Here is a 20,293-nt window from a genome sequence, read left to right as displayed (position 1 = left end):
AGCAGGTACTCCCGGAATTTGTGGGGGAACATCTCGATTGAATTGAAGTTTTCATATATTGTCGGCTGAAATTAAAAAACAAACACATTTTGAATATCCGTCATACTGGTTGAGTGTGCAAACTAAGCAAAGGATCACTTCTGTGCTATTTAGCAGCCAGACTACCGAACTAAATTCTAAATTAGCAATAAAAAGAGTTTAGTTTTTAGTAGTTTTCTATTCTAAAAGGAAAATTCCAACTGTTTCTTACAAAAAAATCTGTTCTTTAATATGGAAACAAAAAATGTAATTACCGTTAAACGCTTTTTCTTCTTATAACTAGCCCAGTTTTGTGCTTCCAGCACCAGTTTCCCTCCGGGGCGGAGGTCGGCGAACATGCGCCGGAAGGCCCGCTTTAAACCGGCGTCACCCCAGTTCAGGTGCATCCACTTCGTCGTCGACAGGCAGAGGATCAAGTCGAACTGGGGACTCTCTATTGCTGAAGTCAAAATGTCCTCGCGCGGTACATAGTTTCCCTGTGAAAGTTAATGGTAGGTAGTTTTGAAAAAATGTACCAAGGAGAAGTATTTAGTACAAATTAAAAGCAAAGTGTAATATAAATGTTGAAAAGTAATTAATTCAGTTATATTAATGTCTCTTTATCATTCAACTCCACATGCACTTTTTATGTAATGAGTATTTTGCATTATCAAGTCATGTCACAACTTAAAGATTTTTTTAAATGCAAATGTACCTCATCTCTCATCGTTTTTATTCCGTTTGTTTCCTTTATATAAGCATATTCTTAAAACCAGTTAGTAAACTTCACAATTCTACTTAATATTCAATCACACTTAACATACTTCTCAAGACAGTGATATCTATGTCATCAATGCATACCTAAGTGTACTCTACAATATCTAGCTCTTACATTGTACTAGTCTTACTAGATTCTAGTGTTCTTGATGCTATTTGACTGTAATGATGAACAAAGTATATTTATGTTATTTGTTTAAACAGCAGCTTGCATTTATCAAACATTTAAAAATGTTTAAATGACAATGCTCTCTGATCTGTACTTCTTAGTTATAGTAAGCATATAATAAATATAAAAAAATGTACAAAATAATATTTACCTGCTTAAATGTTATATTATAGGGAAATACAGGTGGAGCAGCTTCTGTTGTATTATCAAGTGGTCCAAATAACACTGACATTGACATAGGGAAGAAACATTGACCATGATCTTGCTTATTTACTGCCTTTCTATTCTTTCTTGGTTTCCTGATTTTCCTGCCTGATAATGTCTTTTTGCTTTCTTCACTCTTATCCTGTTTTTGTTCAGTGGAAACACAACTATCACACTTCAGTCCTTTACACTGTTCACAATCAACTTTTTTTTCTTCTTCAACTTCCCCTTCCAGTTTCTTCTCTTCTTCGATTTTCGGCACTTCCGTTGGCACCGGTATAAACGCTTTCAAATTCTTTCTAGCCCTTCCTAAAACAGAATTAGTAAATATTATTAATTACTGATGAAATTAACATATATAATTAATTATTGCACTTATTTTAAAATCTACAACTAGCACTGATGATATAACTGTTAAAACAAAATGAATCATGATTAACAAATACTATTACATTTTGAACTAATAATTTATTCCATTTTGTATTAAAACTGGTGTTAGGCTAAAAATTCGAATAAACCTGAAGTATTCTTAATAGTATTCAAATCAATATTTATTTAAAAGTATTATTTTGAAAAACAAATTGTTTTTGAAGACAAGCTTGAATTTGTTTTTATTTGCAATAACACTCATGCAAAAAGCAATGTTCCTGATTTCACACTTTGTGATTTTTAATTTATTATAATGTAAAACAAAACTATAATTTAATTATTAAAGTAAATGAGTTATGTACCAATGAGGAGAGGGTCTATGTCAATGCCAACAACAGATCTAGCGCCAAGGGTGCGGCCAACGGCAATAGATATGTGACCAACATTACATCCAATGTCCAACACATCCTTATTCTGGAACAGATGCCTGTGCATCTCAAATACTTGCAGCCTGATATCCATCATTGCATTTAAGTGTCTGTATCCATAATACCTGAAAAGCAATACATAATTTAAAAACAATAAACCTGTCTGTAACCCTTTTCTTATTAATTTAATATTCATAGGTTAGTAGAAGTCTATTACTCAATTTTGCAAGCATTTTAAAGATCAAAGTAATATTTTGACTCAAAAATCACAATGCTGTTTTAATAAGCAGCATTTTGATTAATATCAAAATTCAAATTGTAAATAACTGACTTTGCAAAAAACATTGCTTGCATTTTAAATAGAAAATCTGATAAACTCTAAGAACCACAAAATTATAAGACAAAAAAAAACAGGTGTTTACAAATTTAATACAAACTTACAGATTTTAAACAAATATTGCCAACTTTCATAATATACACTAAAATGGTTTACTCTGAAAATTATTCTTAAATTTCTCAATTAAACTTATATGATTCCAATTGAAATAAACATTACCTGTCATAATTCCCATACTGAAATCTCATATTCTTTGAATGAAACACTGGCAAATTTTGAGCCACTTTATCATCATTTTTAGGTTTAGTACGGTGCGGAGAAGTGCGCCGCTCCGGCTGTGCGGGGTGCTGGTTTGGTCGAGCACGCATCCAGGCTCCAGGTTGGGGCACTACTGGGCTCACTATTTTATCCAATGAATCCATGCGCCTTAATTTTTTTCCTTCTTTTCCCTTCTGAGAAGCATTATCACTATCACTGCATGACCTTTTCCTGGACTTTGATGTAGATGGGTCCGGTGGAGGTGGCTCCTTTATATTCTCCAATTTTTCCTCAGTCAACTCTACAGATGGTATTGTATTGTCTGTGGTTCGGCGTCTAATTCTGGCCCTCTTTCTTGGCCTTCTCTGCTGCATTTCCAATCTTTTCTCATACTCATCATTGTCCAAAGGTTCCATTAAATTTAATGGATCTCGAATGTTTGGGGGGATAATCACATCTATTTTGGCTTTATGCCTGGGTGGTGTTGGCAATGGTGATGATTCTGGAGTAACAGCATTCATAGCTCTGTTAATATCTTCATCTTGCAGACTGTTTAAGTTTAACGGATCGGAAATGTTTCCGCCAAGTAAAAATTTCGTAGGTGGAATAAAAGCTTCCTTACGAGGTCTTTTATTTGGAAGAAAAAACTTTGAAATAGAAGGAAAGCTTTGTGCCCTTTTACGGCATTGTTTAAATTTTGGCCCTGGATAGTGAACTCTTCTTACAGCACCCTTGTCGACATTATCTTTTGCTGACACATGACTCTTCTTGCCACGAGATTTTTTCTTTGGTTTCTTAGATCCTCCCGGGCCAAGAGCTTCATTTTCTCTGGCGGAGCTCACGTCGTCCACCAGTGGTGCCTCCGATACGCAAACAGATGGTTCACTTGTATCCGGCCCATCGGTATCAGAAATGTCTCCCGCCTCGTTTTCCATATTATTAATCTCAATTTTATTTTCACTTTTAATCACACTTTCTTCTAGATTCTCCATCATTACTGTTACGAGTAACTAGGTATTACATATTATTTTCGTAACATTTAAAAAAATTAAATTTACCGCCACTTCAGATCTCATAAAATCTACAAGGACATCCGCCAATGGTGATAAACAGGGTATAACAATGGTATTTGTAAAGTAGCAAAAAACATAATACACAATTCGATTTCACAAAAATTGTCCTACTGTTACGGTTTATACCTATATGTTCACTTAATCCTCATTTATTCACTTAACAAAACAATATGCTCCATATTGCACGTATCACACCACAAACACAAAACTGGTGAGAAACTGATTAGAAAAATGGCAATATGACAGCGTAAAAGTTGCCAATGATAATAAAATAAATTCTACGAACTTTTCTGTCAAAGAGCAGTAAACACCAGAGCTACTTGTGGAATTTCGGAAGGTACCATTTTGTATTTTTGATAAATTCAATTTATCTTTCTTAATTTACTAAACATTTATCACCAAACCGAATTAAAAAGTGCAACATAATACAACATAGACTTAACAAGATAAACGATTCTAAAACTCGTTGCAAATCTAATAAATTTAAATATCTGCTAACTATTTGTGAAATAGTTACATGCTTATAAAAGAAAACTACAATTCATTTTTATTTCCCATTTAATTTAATAATGTTGACACAAAAACACGTTTATTTAAAAAAAAAAAAAACAGTTTTCACTGATGGCAAATATATATTTTTTTAAATGACATAGTGGTAACACAAACGAAGCGTATAGTTTTTGAATTTGAATTGAATTGAAAACTGACCGTTTAACTTGACAAACAGTAAAGCAAAGTTTTATGTTTTAAAAATCGCTATAATTTTGTGTTTTCTAATAAAAAGGTATGGTATATTTGCTTATAATATTAAGTTGTATGCTATTGCAATAATTGTACAATAAAAAATGTACAATATACTAATGGAGACCGTGAACCAAAATACATAAAATGCAAGTTTCTTTTTGAAGTGGTGTTTTAAATTCTATTAGATGTTGTTATTTTTATAACGGCATGGTTTGTTTTTCTTTGAGCTTCGATAGTAAATATTTATATAATCGCCTTACATGCTTAGCGGACTCGCAGCTATTTGTACTAAAGATATCCCTTTAAAATTAATTCAATGTTTTGAATTTGTATATTGAATGAAATAACGTATTCCGTTATTGTTTATTTATTACCGTAGATCTGTCCTGCGCCACTAAGTTGATTTTAGCAGAATGTAAATGTTTTTTTTTAGAATTTACATATCACAAAATGGTTTTTTACCTATATGCCCATGGGCAGAATTGTATGTATGTATGCCTTATCGTGACATCGTTTGCTCTTGCTGACTAAGGTCTTATTAATTTGATATCCTTAAATTCGTAATTTTTAACTAAGGGTTATATCAGTTAAATTTGTTATTAAGTTTTAGTTACTTAGTTATTAATAATGACATTCATGTATTACAGATGTCAAAAATTCCAAAATTGCCTATATCTACAAAAGAAAACAGACCTACCATTCTGAATGGTAGACCCACATCCAGAATTTTGGCAAAGACACTAAGTGATACAGATAAGAAACTTTTAATATTAAATCATACAAAGCCCATTGGGAGAAATGGGGTGACTACAACACTGCCAGCTCCACGGGTGAAGAGAGCTGCCTCAGTACCAGTTGCCGCTGCAGGACCTTCTGCTAAAACGACTAGTAAAACAAATCTAAACCCAAAGATTCCACCGTACGATTACAAGGCTAGATTTCAAGATTTACTGGAAAAACATAAAGTTCTTAAGTCAGAATATAGTGATTTAAAAGAAAAGCATGGAGAGACAAATGAAGACTATGAAAAAGTTAAAGATGCTTTACAAAGTACAAATACAGAAAAAGACATTATGAGAGAAAAATTACTTAACACTATTAAAGATTTGAAAGAAAAATCTTCAGAACTGCAAAATCTAAAAATAGATTATGACATTACAAAACATGCTTATGAAGAACTACAAAATAAAATTAAAATTTTAAGTGAAGTTGCAAATAATCTAAAGCAAAAATCATTGGAATTTGACCACTTGGACAAACAATATAATGATTTATCCGAACGCCATAAAAGCTTGCAAGAAGAGACAGATGCATTACAGAATATACTAGCCCTTATGTATAAGGACCAAAGAATTTTAAGAAACACTGTTCAAGATCTGAAAGGAAATATTCGAGTTTACTGCAGGATAAGGCCTCCGCTAGAATCAGAGAAAACTAAACCACTGTTTTGCCTAAATGTACTAGATGCTTGTTCTATAGAGGTTGAGAAAACTGAGTTGTTAAGTTCAGCTAAAAAAGGCAAATCCCAGCATTCATTTACATTTGATGGTATTTTTACACCACATGCTACTCAAGAAGATGTTTTCACTCAAGTGTCCTCGATGATACAATCAGCACTGGATGGTTACAATGTATGTATATTTGCCTATGGCCAAACTGGTTCAGGTAAAACATACACAATGGAAGGCAGTTGTGGTAAAGAAAACTATGGAATCATACCTCGCTCCATTGATATGATATTCAGCTGTATGGAAGATTTGAAGAGAATGGGCTGGGAATTAACTGTTAAAGCAAACTTTTTAGAGATATACAACGAAGTCATCTATGACTTGCTGGATTCCAATAAAGAACAAGACAGTCATGACATTAAAATGGTTAATTCTAAGGGTACTGATGTCTATGTATCCAATTTAAAGGAAGAGGAAGTTGCAAGCGCTCACGATTTCATCAGGCTGTTGATGTTTGCCCAACGTAACAGACAAACTGCTGCAACATTGAACAACGAACGAAGCTCCAGGTCACACTCTGTCGCACAAATTAAGATAGCAGCTATCAATGAAACACGCAAAGAGAAATTTACGAGCAATTTAAATTTGGTGGATCTGGCGGGATCAGAGAGTGGGAAAACAACACAGAGAATGGATGAAACTAAACATATAAATAGATCATTGTCTGAACTCTCGAAAGTAATACTTTCGTTACAAACTCATCAATCTCACATTCCTTACAGAAATTCTAAATTAACCCACCTTTTGATGCCTAGTCTCGGTGGCAATTCTAAAACACTTATGTTGGTCAATATCAATCAATTTGATGAATATTTCGGCGAGACTTTGAACTCTTTACGATTTGCTACCAAAGTCAACAGTTGTCGCACCACTAAAGCTAAGAAAAATCTGACAATGGTTGATAACTTTTAATTTTACATACTGACCTATTTTCATTATGTTTGATTTCTTGTTAGTAGTAATGACATTTCGTTAAATGATGTTGCTTATTGTAATTATAAACAACTTATAAGTTGACCTGCATTAACTTAGATTAGTTCTCAAAATATACTTACAATGGAGGTTTATTTGTATTTTTTTATTAATTATGAATGTCTTTAGGACACGTAGTTTGTAAATTCTAATATGAAATATGTTAAGGCACTCCCAAAAACATTCAGTTTTACTGTTATTCCACCAATTAAATGTAGTTTAGGTAGTAATCAATAAAATAAGGTAATTGATATGGCCCTTAGTCTGGGGAGAAGAAACTAACTCTCATAGTAATTGTGGTGGTTGAATTTTATATCCGTTTTTCGAAAAGAAAAAATTGTATTTTACGCCAGTTTTTACTTTTGAAATCTTACTGAGAAACTACTTTGAACACTAGATATATTTGTTTATGCTATGTAGGGTAGGGCGCCTGTCAGAAACCACTGGTCGGCTCATATATTGCTTAAACCCTTCCACTTTAGATATGATAAAAAGGACGTAGAAATCTCGCCCAGGGCGCTAGTAGAGTAAACCGGCTCTATATGCAAGATCATTAGTATTTAAAATCCGCAATAGCCCACCTGCTGGACAGAATTAAGGTTTTGACACTATATTTTGTTACTGTTTGTTATTTTTGACATTGCATTAGGATTTAACATTGACAGTAAAATGTGTTAAAAGCAATCGATGATCTAATTCATTTTTTTATTAAACATTTGTTGTATTATGAAAACATAAAAAAAATGTTTATAATTGTAACATATTACAGTATTTCTGTCATAAAAGATATAGTAAAATAAAAATTTGGACATTCGACTCTAAAAATGGGCTACCACATGAACATAATTGCTCGATTTTAATTTATCTATGATTGACGCGTAGTTCTATTTCTGTAACTCGAGTGTTATTGTAATTATAATTATAATTTTATTATAAAGTAGTATCTTAGATGAACAACTTTTATTCATACATAATAAATTAGTTATAAATATCTTCCTTGTTTTCATGGCCATTTTCTATCTTTATTGTTGAATTCTTTTATCTGTAAAATTTTAATACTAGGTCGTAAAAAAATCTTAATTCTTGTTAATATAATTTAAACAAATTAAATTCATCTATATTTGATGCATTGAATTTGCAGAACTTTTTAGTGTATTGTATCGCCATTAGATGGCGCTACTAGTTTTGAAACTGGCATTTCAAAGATTCAAAATGAAAAGACCAATCTGATTTTATGACGTTATTATGAAATGTATGTACTATCAGATTATTTTCCCTTGAAAAAAAATTAGCTGTAGTTATTTATGTGCAGCATATTTATCACTTTAGTACAATTAGTTTCTATTTCGAGAAAGTAAAGATAAGATAGAGCAAAAATATTTCCTATTTTACTTACTGCACTGTATGAGAGATATAATTGTACATTTATATGAATTTGTCAATGACTTCTATATTGTATCAGTATAGTACATATTTAGTTTTTGCTTTTATCACTGGAGGGACTTTATGAGTTGATGTGATCTTATATTTTTCATTTATTACTTTACTAGCTCGACTTATTGATTTCAGCTTTAGGAGATATTTCTATCTCTGATATAAAATACTTACTGATGGTAAGAAACAAAGTGAAAGTAAAGGGTCATTTAATATCGGGTTAAAATGAAATATACGGATTACGAAAATGATACTTTATTTTAAATTATTTATTAAGGACTAGATCAGTTTTATAAAGCGAAACAATCGCATTATCTTTCATATGCACAAACACAAACAGTATATTCTGTACATCTCCTAGCGTTACTCTGACGCAGGAAGAGCAGTGGGCGCAGGGGCCGAGCGGTCAGCGGCCGCGGAGCGAGTCCAAGTTTCCCTCGCACCACGTTCAACGTGTCACCTCTGGCTCGCTGTCTTTTTTAGACAGTCCGGCAGTTTCTACGATGGTAATCAGCCTGTCGAGTCCAAACAGGAAACCCTCTTCGTGATTTCCTTGTTTCCAGGGCGCACGATGGTTAACAACAATGTCATCGGGCACGCGACGTGTCTTTGCGAAGTCTATCAACCAGGCACCCACTCGCTCGTCGTCGTAAATAATGAAGATACTGCTGCCGACGATCTCATGCGTTCGGAAGAACTCCGAGCGCTCGAAGAGGTCTCTTATCTCACGAAGGCGTGCTGCGATAGCACGCCGGGCACGTTTCTCGTCGCCTAGGAAACGCGCTATGGTTGCGGCCAGCTGGTTCGGCTCCTTGACTTTCTGCAAGTCTGTGAGAGGAGGCTGCCCCGGCAGCTTCACGGCTTCAATTCTGAACCCCTGATCGGCAGAGGAAGACTGCTGTTCTCTGAATTGCATGTAACGTAGCTTTGTGACTGCGCGGGCTGCATGCTCGCTTTCGGTGGGGGCGTTCGGATCCAACCGCACCATTTTCTCGTAGAGGTCGGACCGCGCACGTGCGTTGCTGACCTCGTCCTCGAGGAAGGTGCGCGTGCCCATCTTGATGTCCATGACGTGTGGATCACGGAATCCATGCAAGAGGTCCTGCAGCTCGATGAAGTGCTCGCCGCCGTACTCTAGTTCGCGGTAGTAGCGCGGGATGGCGGAACGCATGTAGGGGCAGGCGGCGAGCGCTTCGTAGGCATCGCGCTCGGGGTTGTGGGCCGGGTGGTCGCCGGCCGCGCGCCTCTTCCACACGGTTCCAGGTCCGGCCGGCGCCAGAGACCCGGGGTGTCCCGACAGCTGGAACCATTCCGACGATCTCGACTTCAATAGCGCATCCGAAGCCGGAGCAGATAATTCTAATGCATTCTGTAACAATAAAAAGTCTACGTTAGCACTTACACAAATATATATTTTCACTCAAAATGTTCCTTTCAAACGTAAGAAATAAGGTATTGTTAACGTTAAAAATAATATCTAAAAGGAAATCTGTCAGTAAAAAAGGAAAAATTTTAATGTTTAAAAAATTAAATATTACTACTTACAATAGCTAAAAACTTGAGTAAATCCGAAGGTTGCGACTGCGGAGTGGCAGGAGCGGTGACTGCGGGAACGGGCTCAGCTGAGGGCGTGCGTCTCCAGCGTTTGAAGAGAGCGCCCTCGTCCTTGCCGCGCCAGCGGTCCTCGTCCTTGCCAGATGCAACCTGAGGACAACAAAGGCACGAGTTCAAACACAATGCTATGCGATAGAGCACATTGAAACGTCGTTCACTGTTGGAAGGTAAGACAAACACAACACTATACTCCAACGTACCGCTATAATTTTATTTGCGGCATAAAGCAGGCCACCGGGTCCGAGGCGGCTCAGGACTGATTGGCGGGAAACACTGTTCATCTTGCTGGTGACCGTCATGACGAGTGCGTGCGGTGAACGCGTGAACACAAGTGAGCGCAGAGTAAACGAATGTACGCGGGAGCTATAGACGTGCGTGAACTAACGTCAACTGCCTGCGAGTGATGTCGGTGGGAGGGTCGGCGCAGCTTATATAGAGACCTCGGCTTTCTCGTGACGTCGGCTGCGGCGCCCGCACTCCGCGGCCCTCCCGCTTGCCTTACCGCAGTTTTCCTAGCGTCTGTTTTTCTTTTAAACTCAACTACGTCGCCCGGTCGATTGCCTCAAACCACAAACTATCATTTATTTTGTTTATTCTAGGCATTTAAAAATCGTGTAAGTTTTAAAATACTGTATTCAAGTAAAATTAGTTTAGTCATTAAAAGGTGGTTGTTACAACTTAGGATTGTCAGAAAAAGCTCGGTTGGAAATTAATTGTCACGAATGGAAAGAAAATCTATATGAAAAGTCGTTTTGTCTATGTTTCACCCTTTATAGAAGCAATAATATTATGTAGAGCAAAACATCGATCATCATCTACCTTCTAGTAAATTAATGCGTATTGAATCTGTGTCTAAAATGCGTCGTAAAAAATTAACCGTTTCTGTCATGATTAAATATGATTTGATTAAAGTAAGGTAAACTGGTGGCGAAAAGGCATGTTGATTTGTTAAATAAATTATTAATTTTATCATTTCAATCGAAATAAGTGTAAAATAGCAAAAGCCTTATTTTATTGACCAACGAGCTTTCCTTGGTCAACATTGATTACTTTTCAGACTGTGATATTAGGAACGAAAGGAATTAATTGGCAAATAATATATTCGTCGTGTTTTGAACTTGGTTAGTTAACAATACATTTAATGTATCCGTTATCGCACACATTTTTATTTAAAATAGTTTTGAAAAATTATTTATAGTTTTATTATTTTGTTTGTTCAAATATGTACATACTCAAATTACTTTCGTGTGTAAAAACTAAACTTAAGAAATTTCCTACGGGTTTGGTTGTGGTGTTTCCACTGATGCTCCTTGATCGTATAATTCAGCATCTTTTTAATCTGCGATGTTTATAGGTAAACTGTAGCAATTGCTGAATAACACCGTAAAACTTTTTCTCTTTACTGTACAATATACTAGGTAATATTACTCAAATTAAGGATTTACGTTTACTACCGTTTTAATATTTTAGGTAGTCATGACTTATGGCAAAGAAAATTTTGTAATTTCCAAGCCCTCCTTGCCTTATAGCCAAATATTCCCATTGCATATTTTTTTAATTCTTTTTATTTTTACACCTTATTACTGCAACGGTATCAACATTTCAATGTTAACGTGAATAATTCGTTGAATTCACTTATTTTCGAACTGCGTAGAACATATTGCAAATTTTTCATTCGCTTCTAGAAGTGTTTACCAATTTTTCCCCTAACTCTTTTATGTGTAAATGAATTCTTGTTGACGTCCGCAGCAAGAGCAACAACAAGATATTGTCTGGCAATTTTGTGTTCACCTTTGTCTTATGAATCTGAATGTGGGTAAAACCCTCTAGCTTTTTCTATGAAATAAATACAACGAAATTGTCCTTAAAAATTAAAAAAAAAATTTGTCTAAATGTGGTAATATTACATTTATAGGTGTTCACTTTATGCAATTCTACATGTAATCACTTCAATTGTAAAATAGCTAGATTAATTAAATTCACGAAGTTACTTTCTTCATCACTATCGTTATGTTACAAATTGTAAAAATTACTAACGCACAAATAAATATTAGAGACGCATTTTGATGACGTAACAATAACCTAATATTATAGATGGAAATATAAAAAAAAACATACAAACGCTAAGATAAGAAAAAGGAAATATGACGCTGACAAAATTGTGTTTTTAGTGTGTGACGTATGACGCGGGGAAGATCCTGCCTAAATATATGACGCCCGGCCTCATGTGCGGAATGATAACATAGCATGCATATTGGCGACTGTTTGCTTGTTGGCTTGTTCCATTGTTTGTCGTTAGACAGACGAAGTGTAAGTAAAAGTTGAGCATGTTAATGAACGTAAATGTTCATTAGAGTCATTAAGATAATTGAAAAGACGTCATGAAAATGACCTCGTATCAAATGTTTTACTTAATGACTCAATGTTACTACATTTTTTTTTATGGATCTTATAATATCACAAAGCAAGACGAGCAGGACATTCAAATTACAGTTATTTCCTTATACATCAGAATGCGGTTTTACTGCGGGATTTTATATGATATTTAACGTAAATTGGAAGTGCGTTGTTTCCAATAGTCATCGTAAGTCAAAGGTTATTTAGATTACAAAATGTAATTGCAATAAATCTTTTTAAAAAGAAATCGTGAAGATTGATGCATATGAGATAGAATCTTAGAACTTTATACAGACTGCTGAAACTGAACCAAGGAATTGACGTTTACACAAAAAAATTGATCTACATTACTACCATATTAAGAGAATGTCTTGTCAATGAACCAATACGACTATTCTAGTAAGTAGAATAATTCTGTTGTTTGTTGGCTTCATATTAAATACATTTTTTGTTGACTTTTTATGAATATATCACGATTACATGCTTTCGTAGAAATCTTATTCAGATATTGCGTAAGTCTAATAAAATAAAATGAGTGCGTCAATTAAATTATCACAATTAGCTATTGTTATAAGCTATTTTGTGTTTTAAAAGTTGCATTTTTTTAATGTTTATTAAATGACGTAAGGCAATTAAGTAATCTACTAAACTAACTAAAAATCTGCTAAACTAACTTTGTTGCTAATTGACTTAAGATATAATTTAAACCATTAAATTTATAAACTAACGTTAAACTTGGAATATAAATATTCTCTCTATATTATTGGATATAACTATTTATTTACAACAATATTCCATAGCATTTACGTGCTTAATATGTTACAATATAATGAAATATAATTAAAATTAATAGAGATTTAATTGTTGACTAAACTGCATGTCATTAACTTCCAAATGATACACAACACAGACAAAAAGACAATGTGGATATTATATGAAGTGTCTATTTCTTAATATAAATATTACTTAGGATCGTATGAAATCTGCACCGACATCCCACAGTTATACTTCGATAAAAAGAAATATATTAACAATTCAGTAACAATCTATTCAAGCGAGCAACAAACAATATCGGAGTGTTAAAAATAGGTCAGTCTAAATAAATCGTGAATTCAAATCAATCTTTTTATGTTGTTTGTGCAGCGGTCGAGGTGTGAACCTAAGTTGCAGGTAAGTGCAGCCTAGTGCATAATGCAGACCCGGCGCGTGGACTTAATGTCTGTCTGGAGGCCACACAATAATACATTGTGTTTATATAATCATTTAGTTACATTTAGTACTAGCTTTCGCCCGCGACTCCAACCGCGTGAAATTAAATAAAAAAGTAAGTATGGCTATTTGTTCCTCTACATCTATGCCTAATTTCATCTAGTTCTATTCAGCCGTTTAGGCTACAAAATAAAATACAATCTGCAGATCCGAGAACGTATTGCAACGCAATACTAATGTCCACTGCTAAAACACTAACAAAAATATATTGGCATCTCTTATGTTCTGTTCGAAAAACCAGAGAAAACAACATACAATTATAATTTCACTGTGAACCAGAAACAGGGTTTAATACGTATGCGTCATAGTTAATCAACGGAGATATGCTAATATGCTATTCTGTCGTAATAATAGAAACATATTGATTTAAACATCGATAATGCTTTGCAGTTTGTATTTTTGTTTTGTATCACTAACGGCTGTGACGTTTTATCGCTGTTTACATCGAACTAACTGTTGGTGCCCGGCGTTGCTTGGGAATACAAATAGATGTTAATTAAACTAAATGTATCCTTACTTTAGTTTGCGTTTATTTAAATCATTTGTTACCATACACGACATAATATCTTGTACTAGCTGTTCCCATGCGACATCATCCGCATGAAATTATAAAAAAAAAATATTTATTGTGCACATTTGTCAGATTATCAATTGCAAATGTCAAAATGACATGACATAATGTCAAACCATGGCAACCTTGCTTCCCTGATGTTGGCAACAACTTATGGTCTCTTTCCCACATTATGGTTTTTATCCGAAATATTTACCCCTAAGTTTAACGGCGTGAAAATATGTAGCCTAAAGCATGACATAAGTGTAGGGCTTTTCATTAAAAAAAGAGATATTCAAAAATATGCTGTGATTGCTGACATCTTAGGCAACAAAGAAGTGTGTTTTTACGCTTTATTATAATAGTATTACAGATCGTAGAAAGTAGTAATTAAATAAACATTTATAAGCAGCAATTTGTACTATTTTTAACGAGTTACGTGTTATTTAAAAATATTTTAAGGTATTTTTTTTAAACAAACATTATTGTTTTTGTAAAACAGAATTATCATTAGTCATTACTATAATATGATTTAAATTGGTGATTTTAAATCAATACACAAGTTTATTTTCCTTCACAAGGTTATGTGAATATGTAAATGACAGAATGTGACGCGCGTATAATGCTTAAAGTAATGCGACCTCACAAATTTTGATTGTTATTTGGCCTTTAAATGTACCGGTCTAATCAACAACTTGACGTAAGTGAAAATAAAAGGAACATTGGTTATAATTAAACACTTTTATTTATATTTATGTCAAAAACATAACTAAGTAAAAAGATAATAATTGACAAGAATCGGCTTGAAAACATGGCCGATTTTGTAGCGATAAAATAATGATTCTACTTTGAGATCCTGCGAAACATACAAGGGAAGACACATTTAGTTTTATAGTTACAAAATTAAGCTGTATTGTAGATCTATCGATAGCTTAAACTTCAAGTTATCGATAGATCTATAGTGCAGCTCTAAGCCTTACCGTAAGATCACTTAGGGCACAGATGCACAATGTAGAATTGTTAACGGCAAACGATTCCCGGTCCTGATAATGTAAATGCATACAAAAGGGAACGGGGAACAAAGAAGTTGGCGTTTGCATTGTCAGTTGTTATTTACATGTGAGCATTCCGTACTTTTCCGATGTTTGCCATGTAACTACAGTCGTGTTCGTGCATATGTCCAAATCAAATATGTTTAACACCAGCTAATAGATTACACTCAGTTTGCCGGCGCTTAGACACGCGTGAACTGTTGCGAATAAAAAATGTCTTACGAACATCATTGTAGCAATGATTAATATCAATAGCTACAAATAAAGTTAATAGTTATGACGTCAACATTTCTATAAATAACAATCTAGAACTTTGAATATCTTACTGGTTTTGTTTTTAACCACGTAAATGTTAATTTTTTAAAGTACACCAAGTTTATGCAGTTCCAGTAATGATTTTCGAACGGCGTGAATTAATGGGCTAATGATTAAAGCTATTCTTAGTTCTGAGAAGCAAATCTTAAAAAAAAACTCGCCAACAAACTCAATTGGAGCCGCAATTTTTGACATTTATCGACAATGTGTAAGTTGCCAGTGACGTTGACATTTGGCGCGAAAAAGAAGACGCCAGAAAAACAAACGAAAAACGCGCGTGTAAATATTTAATGAGCATGTTTACTTTGCTCACATTATTATTCTCCACGGTAATTAAAATAAAGTATTATGAGGTTTTTTTTATTTAAAATGCGTTGTCGGGGAGGCAATGACTAATCGAATTGTTATACAGTAAAGTCCACGACGAGTTGTAATTTATGGCTTTCATTAAATAGTAGTTATAAATATGAAAGTAATTCCGTCTATTGCATGTTCTTACTTATGATGGAGAAACATACTCATAATAATACCCAAAGGAATCGTCATAAATGGGTAATATAATGACATGCTCGAATTATTTTCTTAAAAATTATTTATACATTAAGTTTGTAATTAAACTATTCTAAATTACTTTATCTAGCAGAATTTCTAATCATTTTTGCAATACAAATGTGCATTGTTATCCTTTAGGTAGTATTAGTACAATGTATACTTCAGTTATTATGAAATAATACTCGTGCAACACAAAGAAAAGTACATTAAAAACGCAAATAGATGCAGCAGTGCTTTAATAATTCTTTCCTGTTTTCATCATTACAAGAAAAAGGAAATCACTAATACTTTGTGTTATACCTAATTTGAGCCGTATAATAAATAACCTAGAATGTTTTAAATGAGCTTTTAATTCTTAAAAAAGACTAAGATTGCAGTATCTGTAGAACATTAATTACATCTTAAAACTACAAAATGGTTGGTGACAAAATTTGAACATTACTCACAAGAATAAAAGTATTTTAATTCAAAGAACAAATGCGATGACGTCACACATTTATTTACATATACGCTTCGGTGAATAACAGGTTAACTTAATGAGGGTGTAATATTATTCAATGGGCCGTCGTTGAATTCTGTCGAAAATTAGCCGAATGACGCAGAACAGAAGCGTAGCGCTAGCGTGGCCGCATATGTTGTCTGTTGACACAGCCGGTGGATGCGCCTGCGCCGTTTCGATATACATATACATAAATTACAAACAATTTTACAATATGACTCATCGCCATCTGCAACGAAAGCATGTTTTGTGGAACAGTTCAGGTTTTTTTACCATAACTCTTTTAGCTACTAGATTATCTGCGTTGATAATTAGTAAAGGTATTAAGCATTGGTAGAAGAGTATGCATAGATAAATTAGTATTAAATAATTAAATGTACGGTTCCCAAAGCTTTGATTATTTCGGATAGTATTCAATCGTAGTTAAAATATTAGAAGCAAGAAAAAATTAAGAACGTTACAACACGTAGTACTGCGCCGTAAGCTCGTTCATTGACGTGTTGTGTAGGTGGTAATAGTAAATATTTTGATCATCATATTCTATGTAAACACATTGACAAAAACTTCAACAATAGGTCATTAACAGAGGCGTGTCGGTATGTCGTCCGGCCAAGAGTAAACGCATAAAATAAATCTCGCATTACAAATCTGAGCGGGTGATCGCAACACCCAATAAATGAAGGTCGAATGACAATGCAACAAAGAGGACGTATAAACAGACGTTTAGTGCTGCAATATGACACCTCAATAAATCAAATTCAATCCGTAGCTCTATCATCGACAAAGACTAGCTACTGCCAGCTGGAGGATAATCATCACGAAACGTGCTTTTGAGTATGGCGAGCAATTCGGGGTCGAATGTTAATAATATCAGCAAGCGGAAACCCGCACTGTCGAATACAAAATATACGAAGTGTTGATCGAAGCGGAACTTGCGCCACTCCACGCCTAGAGGACAGCCACGATCGGCGAACTTACTTGAGGAGGTAAATAGTAATCCATTTTTTTCGTTTTCTATTTACTCTTCACGATGCATACGAGTGTAACATTTGCTCTTTAAAATTACCTATAGCAGTTTTGAAGTGTACGAGCAGACGGTAAATCTGTACTTTAACTGTAAACTATGGAAACAAGTTTACCGTTTTACTAATCCTTTTTTTAAATCGGTTAGAAATTTCAGATGCATTCGTAGACTTTATCATTCTAAACAAAAAATGAATAAATTAAATGCACTACACACGACAAAGTTCCCTCGACGCAAGATGGATTAGCTTGTTCTGTTGATTGATAATATTGATTCATAATTCAGATACCTGATTATCTATGAACTTCCTTGTATAATTTAAAAAAGTTGACGACATTATTGAGTAATTGCTTGCGATGTTATAGAGCATATCAAAATTAAGCACAAATATGTAACATATCAGTAAGCAATGAATTCATGTCAATTTCGCCTACTAGTACTTTTTTGTAATACGTTTTTTCGTTAGTGTATCATACTTAGTTTTTCTATTTTATTCTGATTATTCCATAAAAAAGGGCAAAGGATTGATTTTTTACGATTATCTTCCGGGAGATAACTTTTGTCTGCAAGCTGATGATAATTATCTTTAGCATAGGGCCCTTCTAAAACCATTTATCGTTTAATAACATATAATTGATTACACAGTATTCTTTGTTTAAAATCCTGCTGCTACACTATATGAGACCAACAAAGGTTGTGCTTACTTTTGACGGTTTGCCAAACACCTTAACTGTTCTGAATTTTAATGGTGTTATCGAGGAAACTAATAAAGTATTTTACGATTGCAGCATCATGCCTCGGCATTGTTAAAATATTTACTAGCAAACATTTAAGTTATTTCTTCATAGTAATTTTGAATGACTCATGACTAATAAGGTAGACAGGGATAACAAACTTTATTACTTTTTATTTCGTAGTAACATTCTACAAGAAAAGATTCCCTAATTGGGTCTTATAAAATTATAAATGCTTATTGATAAACTTTTTATGCAAGGTCATTATGTGGAATGCAAAAAAGTTAGCACACAACAAACCAAAACAAACTAAAAGTGTTTGAGAATTGTGTTGATTCAAATACTTCAAGCTCTTGTTAACACAGAGGTTAGGCGATAGTGGTCGGATAAGATAACGAAAATATTTTTTTCTTTCTCTTAGAGTTCAAGACATTTAGCATAGACAATACTTTACATATTTTCCGACGAGGTTAACTGCACTGGTTATTATGTAGATAGTAAAATTGTTGTTCGCACTGTAATTTGTGTCGACTATCTTTAAACGTTTATAAATTATGGATAACAAAGCGACTTCTTGTTCAACAGCTATTATGTAATCTTGGCGAGTTCTAAAGTACACTAAAGTGTCGATGTTCACATGAATGATCTAAGGAAGTTTCATAAGCTTTTAGCTGGTATACTAGATGTATTCTCCGTAAAAATCATCGATTTCGCGGTTCAAATCACATACCAAGTCATCATCATCAACTTGCCCTTATCCCTTACGGAGGGTCAGAACAGTATGTGCTGCTCTTCCATATATCTCATCAGCCGTCATATCTGAATCCGCTCCCTTTTTAAGCATATCCTCTTTCACACGATCCATCCATAATTGTATACATACCAATTACATAAACTAAATTATATTGTACATTCAATGTGCTAACATTTTGTTTCATATTTATCATATTGAAGGAAATTACTGTCACTACGAAAATTTCTTCAGGGTTTTGGAACTTTATAATATTGACCTGCATAATACCTTGATAATAGCGATTTTAAATCGCAAAATACTCTGAAGGTAATTCCTAAGCAACTACGTTCGGTGACATTTCGTATAACGAGATCCTTACCTCATTTGTTTTTGTAAGTGATGTAATATCATACAACAACGTAATAACATCCATGTAATCGAGTTTGGCCACGTATAATTTAAAAAAAAACACGCTCCGGAACAGTGGTCACTGATTTTAATGTGATTGTATAATAAAAATTATTCAAAGCAGTTTTAGCAGATAACGATGCACCGAAAATATTCCATAAAAACCTTATGCAATCTTTGACTATTCACATTTTCCGCATCTAAAATGTCTTTGAGATATATTTAAAAGCTGAGCTTGTCAGACAATACACAAAATAGAAGCACAACGAACACCTTTTTAGTACTATCTCCGTCCACTTGTAATCGAAAGAAAACTGTTTATAAGCAACAATTTTCCAATAGTAAAACTCTATTTCTATAGAAAGAATACAATTTCTAAGTATGATACTGAAATGTAAACATTATAATTAAACATATTTACGAGGAAAATGCGCACAAAGGGTTCAGTAAATCAGGCGAGACCAGGTAAACCTTATACGAAATCCTTGATCAGTTTCATTCACCATCCATTAATATGTACGTAAGTATTAACATAGGATTGTCGTTGACTTTCCTCGTGCTGTAGCAGCAGTGGCTTACGAAATAGGGCGCATCGCACCAGCAAGGCTACAACGTGCGTCACATTTCACATTATACAAAATTTGTTGCGACATTTTCAGGTTTAAATTTATTGTTTCATGGGCTGATTCCGTGCCATTAATATTAATGTATTTTTTGTTACTTAAATCTTCTAAACTTCTACCAGAGATACATTGTAAAGCTGGGATACAAGCAAGAGTTGTTGATATAATTGTATTTATTACATTTAAAATTGCGGCCACATTGGTTATGATTTTGATTTATGGCAAGGTGTTG

The 20,293-nt window shown here is 34.0% G+C and overlaps 3 protein-coding genes across 6 annotated transcripts in view; 1 reads left to right on the top strand and 2 right to left on the bottom strand.

Annotated features, from left to right (window-relative positions):
• Window positions 1-3,884, bottom strand: part of LOC106109146 (probable RNA methyltransferase bin3) — a 15,403-nt gene extending 11,519 nt beyond the window's left edge. The window contains exons 1-5 of the mRNA XM_013290551.1: window positions 2,522-3,884; window positions 1,900-2,090; window positions 1,116-1,477; window positions 294-515; window positions 4-65 (exon numbers count right to left, since the gene is read on the bottom strand). Of these exons, the coding sequence (XP_013146005.1) occupies window positions 4-65; window positions 294-515; window positions 1,116-1,477; window positions 1,900-2,090; window positions 2,522-3,555 (1,871 nt within the window). The 5' untranslated portion in view covers window positions 3,556-3,884. The remainder of the gene's footprint in view (window positions 1-3; window positions 66-293; window positions 516-1,115; window positions 1,478-1,899; window positions 2,091-2,521) is intronic.
• A 426-nt stretch (window positions 3,885-4,310) lies between these two features.
• On the top strand, window positions 4,311-7,805 carry LOC106109328 (protein claret segregational). Its single transcript, XM_013290782.1, has 2 exons — window positions 4,311-4,417; window positions 5,025-7,805. Exon 2 carries the CDS (start codon window positions 5,025-5,027, stop codon window positions 6,795-6,797), a length of 1,773 nt encoding a protein of 590 aa, XP_013146236.1. The 5' UTR covers window positions 4,311-4,417; the 3' UTR covers window positions 6,798-7,805.
• A 725-nt stretch (window positions 7,806-8,530) lies between these two features.
• LOC106109330 (inositol-trisphosphate 3-kinase A) overlaps window positions 8,531-20,293 on the bottom strand; it is a 57,610-nt gene continuing 45,847 nt past the window's right edge. For 3 of the 4 annotated variants that reach the window (XM_013290784.1, XM_013290787.1, XM_013290785.1), the window contains 2 exons: window positions 9,837-9,995; window positions 8,531-9,660 (listed from right to left, as the gene is read on the bottom strand). In XM_013290784.1, coding sequence (XP_013146238.1) covers window positions 8,740-9,660; window positions 9,837-9,995 — 1,080 coding nt within the window. In that variant the 3' untranslated portion in view covers window positions 8,531-8,739. Of the gene's footprint in view, window positions 9,661-9,836; window positions 9,996-10,105; window positions 10,434-20,293 lie in introns of those variants that run through there. The other variant, XM_013290786.1, reaches the window with a different exon arrangement.

Source organism: Papilio polytes, unplaced genomic scaffold (assembly GCF_000836215.1).
Source record: "Papilio polytes unplaced genomic scaffold, Ppol_1.0 DF821289.1, whole genome shotgun sequence".
NCBI classification, from domain to species: Eukaryota; Metazoa; Arthropoda; class Insecta; order Lepidoptera; family Papilionidae; genus Papilio; species Papilio polytes.
This window is presented reverse-complemented; position numbering and strand designations above follow the sequence as displayed.